The sequence below is a fragment of the Exophiala mesophila genome (genome assembly GCF_000836275.1).
Source record: "Exophiala mesophila strain CBS 40295 unplaced genomic scaffold supercont1.6, whole genome shotgun sequence".
Classification (NCBI taxonomy): Eukaryota; Fungi; Ascomycota; class Eurotiomycetes; order Chaetothyriales; family Herpotrichiellaceae; genus Exophiala; species Exophiala mesophila.
In genome coordinates, this window is record NW_015622509.1 from 1,868,444 (window position 1) to 1,874,090 (window position 5,647).

General features: G+C 49.2%; 2 protein-coding genes across 2 annotated transcripts; one reads left to right on the forward strand and one right to left on the reverse strand.

Moving 5' to 3' along the window:
- Window positions 1–235: 235 nt before the first annotated feature.
- On the reverse strand, window positions 236–973 carry PV10_08554 (uncharacterized protein; the record flags this gene model as incomplete). Its single annotated transcript, XM_016373590.1, has 1 exon — window positions 236–973. The coding sequence occupies one exon, from the start codon at window positions 971–973 to the stop codon at window positions 236–238; it is 738 nt and encodes a 245-aa protein (XP_016220501.1).
- Window positions 974–4,446: 3,473 nt separating this feature from the next.
- Window positions 4,447–4,854, forward strand: PV10_08555 (uncharacterized protein; the record flags this gene model as incomplete). The annotated part of the gene is made up of 1 exon (XM_016373591.1): window positions 4,447–4,854. One exon carries the CDS (start codon window positions 4,447–4,449, stop codon window positions 4,852–4,854), a length of 408 nt encoding a protein of 135 aa, XP_016220502.1.
- Window positions 4,855–5,647: the final 793 nt, after the last annotated feature.

Consider the following 5,647-nt stretch of genomic DNA (forward strand, 5'->3'; position numbering starts at 1 on the left):
TCGGCGCAGGTTCAAGGAGGGAAGGTGCTGGTAAAAAGTATAGTACAGCTATTCAAAGAATGTATAAGTGAGATTCTAGTGTCTATGCCAACGGTAATAAAAGACAGATGATGCAAAAGCCAAAAAAAAACGAATCTAATGCCTAATATGAAACCGACCGTCCACGCTATGCAATATCCAAATTGAAATGTTCCTATCCTCCGCTTCTGCCATTCCTCAACACTGGAACAATCCCTCAAGAGGAAGCTCCGACGAAGTTGGGATCACAGATGATTTCGGCGACCTCGGTGGCAGCATCGAAAATCCAGGCACCTTTCTTGGCGTCGCTGAAGGTGTTATCAGTCTTGCCATTGCGGTGGACGGTGATGGGATTGCCGAAGCTGTCGAGGACCTGACAACGCTGGTCCTGCTTGGCGACGAGATCGCCAACTCTGAGCTCAACAGAATCAAATGGACCCGAAGTCGCCACGGGGACGGCGTCCTGGAATACACCGGCCTTGAGCTGAGTCTGGCTACCCGTTTCAGTGGCGTCATTGCTGAGAACGACTCGGAGGTTGAGGCGGTCATCTTCCGGGTCGATTTTGATCAAAGCATCGTCGCAGGTGACGTTGGCGATGGTTGCAGGGGCTCGGAAGGTCCAGGCTCCCTTGCCGCCGTCGCCGAAGCTCACGTCTGTGTTGGCCCCGCGCAACACCACAATCGGCTTGCCATTGGTGTCTTGTGCTTGGCAGCGCAGGTTTTGGTTGACCACGTCCTTGCCCAGGGTCAGGGTGATCTGGGTGAATTGGTTGAAGCTGAGGGGAACCTGAGTCTCGGCGTATCCTTCGGTAAATGAGAGTCCATCATTCACGAGTACACCATCGGTGAAGGAGACGCTGATGGAGTGGTCTTGTTCGTACGAGTAGTAGGGCCGTGCGATGGCGCCAGTGGCAGCCAACAGGGAAAGAGCGAGGGTGGTGTAATTGTACTGCATGATGATGTCGGTGGACTTTTGGTTTGGGTGTAGAGTAGAAGATAGACTGCTGGTAGGCTTTGTAGCGGAACGAATGTGGTTGTGTTTATTGCTATAGATTAAGTAGCTATTGTCGAGTGAATGACCGACACAAAGGAAATGAAGAAATAGAAAAGTAATAGGAAATGAGACTGTTTGTTTTGTTGTTGATGTTGGAATGAAGATCTGGCCATCACTCCGTGATAATTGCATCTTTATATACCTACCTCTCGTGCCAGACATTCATCGAGTACAAGGCATGAAAGTGGTCGAGTTGCACATGGCATCGACCACGATGAATTAGCTGACAACTCAAAAAATCACCATCCAACACATGTAGGGCTATGCTGGCAAGGATAAATTTGTCAATGAGGTTCCTTTCGTATTGGTATGTCGAGATCTCTCCATCTTGAATCCCACAACGTCGTTTTCATGTGGGGGCTGAAATCAAGCTTATGGTGCAATACGGAGAGGCGTTAGGCGAGAAGTCACTGCAGCACCGATCGAATTAGGCAAAGACCAGAGATTCTTCGCGTTCACCGAGATGCATGGCCAGGTGGATGGATGCTGGGCCGCTGTTGGCTGAGGCCTCACCGACAAAGGCCAGGTAGGGGGGTTTTCCGAGATGAATACGAGGTCGCTTACAAAGGTTCCGCCATCAAAACAGAGCATTCTATTTCAATTAGACAGAGTGGAATTTGACGATGAAGATGCCCATAGGTCTAATCAGACGATGTGATCGTGTTGTGGATGTTGTGTTGGTGAAGTTGGATGACATATCAATTGCCTCTTGCTGGAGGGAGGCTTCACCACAAGTTTACGACAACCTCGACACTGGAAACTGGTGTCGGTGTGCACCTCGTGTAACAATGCAGTATAGCCCATGTCAAAGGGTATCAAGCATCAATGCTAAGATTAATCAGGCAGTGCCTAGAGAGGCTTGTTGCAGCTCCAGACACATCCTATTGCATTTCCAAGCGAGGTGTGCATCTTTGGATTTTCAATGACTATAATTTGTCCACTCGTGATCTATCGATAGCCTCAATTGACATGGCCACGCATTTTCCACCACACATTCTCGCTGACATATAGACTATCTCCTCGGAGCTCTCATATTATCACGTCACCTACTTTGTACTCTAGAGAAATAGATGAACACATTAGTCTATAAGCCTGACTAGATTGAGAACGGCTGAAGGACTTGCGCTCATCCCCTGCTGCCACCGCCTCAACTCACCACCTCCCGGGCTGTAGCGTGGTGGAGATTAGTACTAAATTGGCGCACACAAGCTACGACATCTTATGCTCAGACACCGCTGTGTTCGTGTACTCTTCACACCATGTCTGCAGTGGAATCGCAGAAAATAGTCCTCGCCACGCTGCAGGATTCGGCTCTACCGTGCTCAACTGCCGCCCTATGTGCTCCTCCATTTCTACTTTCCACCTATCTCTTATGTAACATGACTATTCGTGCTTACCACTGCCAATTCTATGAAGAGAACGCCACTGCCACAGCGAGACCGTTGTGGAGCCAGATCTGGGAGAAAACCGTGACTGAATGCCATCCTGGCTCAGGGCTTGACAGCAATCCGAGGCCAACACGTGACTACAATGTGCAATTTGATCCCCTGACTCGAACATTGTAGGGCAATCAGTGACCTACCGTATCCTCCAATGACTCATGAGGTGAGCCCCTGAGTCTCGATCCTGCACGTGCGATGAGAACCCAAGAGCTGATCAGATCACTTGTCTGATCAGATCACTGGCCGATCAGATGATCACTCTCCTCTGATCATTTTGCGACCCACAGATGAGAATGATCCTCGAAATTCTGATCCTGATCCCCAGAAATCGTCTCTGATTTGTCGCAAATTGCGATCATGCTGATTGTGGCTCAAATGAGCAAGGGATGAATGTGTTGAACCTGTGGACCCTCAACAGTTTGCTCGGATTTGGTTTGCATCAACCACCAATTTGAAATGGATAATGGAAAGAATTCGAGTCTCATAGAATAGAATGATCAATTAAGAATCCACTGGCGAGACACTCATTGATCACTATTCTGTAAGTAAGTCGACAGATAATGGTTCTTGTGGATTTGGCCTTTAGGCAGCAACAAGAAAACAGGTGGTGGTGAAGAAAATGGGCTTCAAGCCATCAAGTGTTCCACTCGTCGACGAGATATGTATGGCAGAGCGGCTCATTGACCTGTAATTAAGTTTGGCAGATAATGGTTTGTGGTGGAGGCTTTGCCCAGAACCAGCCAAGTGCAGTTTGCCGGAACTGACGCAGTGGAGTCTGTTGACTGCAGCGATATCTGGCAATGGCTCTGCAATCCCGAGAGGAAGAGTAGCAGGGACACAATAGATGTGGCTGTTGCAGCTGAAGAATTGCAGACAAGTAACGACGAGTGTTGGAAGAGGTAGTAAATTTGTTATGAGGTTAGTCACCTTAGAGAGGGAAGTCGACCTGTGAGAACTTAGCGTCATCTACTAGAGTAGGCTAAGGATTGGTCATTGAATGGTTAGGCAACTATGTTGTTAAGAAGTGACCATGGGTGGAGGGATTGGGTGCTAAGGTGCTGGTGATGGGAAGCAGAATCAGAACGAAGTTGATCGAGAGCCAATGAGAAGACAGAAAGCCTTCAGGGGAGTTGATCTGCTCCCAAACGCAAGTCTGGCAGAATGGCGTCGAAAGGGACTACATGTCTCAAATCAAGCATAAATTCCACCGTAGGATCCACCTGTGGGTCATATCACGACCCGTGACGTTCAAGCGACAGGAGCTTATTCAAACTACCTGCTCAGTTTTCTCAACTCGCTCCCATTTCCACCACATATCATATCGCATCTCCACTTGGAACCAGAGGTTTCAATGTTTGCTCTGTCGATCTGAGGTAAGTAAAGGCTCCATTCTCAACAAAACCATGGTGAGATTAGGCAACAGATCATGATGAGGTCTTCATGGCCTCGAGATCAAACAATTCTTCCTGATCCTGATGTCTCATTGGCAATGGACTGAGAATGATTAAGTTGCAATTGCGACAAAGTTTTCCTGAACCATTGTTCTCATGCTCTTTTCATTGCTGCCTATCTCGTTGGGCTTGATTATGGGCCCTAACTGTCGCAAAATGGTCTCGTGAGGTGTCTTCATTGGCACCAACCACTGGTTCATCGAGGCGCAGCGTATATCGAACCACGGTACACTCGATATGTGACCCTCCTCATAAGGTTCTTCGACGACTTTCTACTCAAGCATTCAGACGAAGAACTCCTCCTCAACAATGATTGAGTTCTCTAGCGAGGTTGATCTTGGGCGACAAGATCAACCAGTTCTGAGGCCTCTTTTCTATATCAATCTCCAATTTTCCCATACCTTTCAATTCCCTTCTTCATACTTGCTCTAGCATAACCAAAGCATCATAACCATTTTCAAGACTTCACTCTACCTTCAAGATGGGTTGCTTCTGTTCCAAAGCTGACAAGGTTGACGCGACTAACCCTGCTCCTCGTGTCATCAACTTCAAGCAGGACCGCTTCAAGGCTCCTGTGCCAAAGATCGGTCAATGGCCATTCGAGGAGTACGAATGGTCCCAGCCGCAAGACGGCAGTGCACCTGTGCCGGTGTACCTGCCCACCAAGTTGACGCCGTCCGAAGAAGAAAGGGGCGGAGAGGCCTGCAGGTTTCCTGCCCTGGGGAGATGGCCCACAGTCTCCTCCTCTCATTACTCTATCTCCCCCCCAAACACCATACATCTCCGTCAGATCCAGGATCTGCGCAATGAGGCGGCGCTCAGGAACATGAGTTCCTGGACGACCATCCTTTGCGAAAGCGAACGGTCATCGACCGCTTCGGAGCACTGACTTCCCAGGGAGCAACTCGGGTGAACGGGTGGCTGCCTTCGCACTGCTCGCACTCCCCGACCTCCTCAGGAAACATCCAGTCCTCTCTTCCTCTTTCTTCTTCGTCTTCGGCTTGGTTGGGTCTTCAGGTACAGGGTACAGGAGCATTGTTGCTCTTGCGGTTCGGGCTGTTCGTGCTTTTTCGTTTGGTTGTTGGCTTTGGTCTTTGGTTATAGGAGGGCTTAGCCCCCAGGCAAGCGGCGATGTTCACCCGCCAGAGGGTACTACATCCGCTCCGTACTTCCTGGGGGCAGGCCTACTCAAGCGAGCGGCAATGTTCACCCGCCAGAGGGTACTACATTCGATCCGTACTCCTTGAGTATCTTGTTGTGTTCTTGTCTTGTTGTTGGCGGCGCCTGGAGGTATGGCTCTGCTCGTTGTCGGTCTTGTTTGTCTTTGCGAGCGCTGGTGCTGGCGGGTGTCAATGAGTGTTTGCTTTGGTCTTGTTATTTCGCGTGTTCTTGCTTTGGTCGTGTTATTTCGCGAGTTTTGCTTTGGTCGTGTTATTTCGCGAGTTTTGCTTTTGGGTTGTTGGCGTTTGTGTTTTCCATCATTACATCTACCTTGTGTGATGCCTTGGAGGAGAACGCAAGAACCTCACCGTCGTCGTCTTGTATAGTACCTAGTAGTTATATGATGTTCTCTTCATCCCATCGTGCCTTGTTGTTCTCATCATCGTTGCTACTGATATCATCGTCGCCGTCCCCCATCTCACCATACCTCATTGTCTTCGTCATCGTCGCCGTCCCCCATC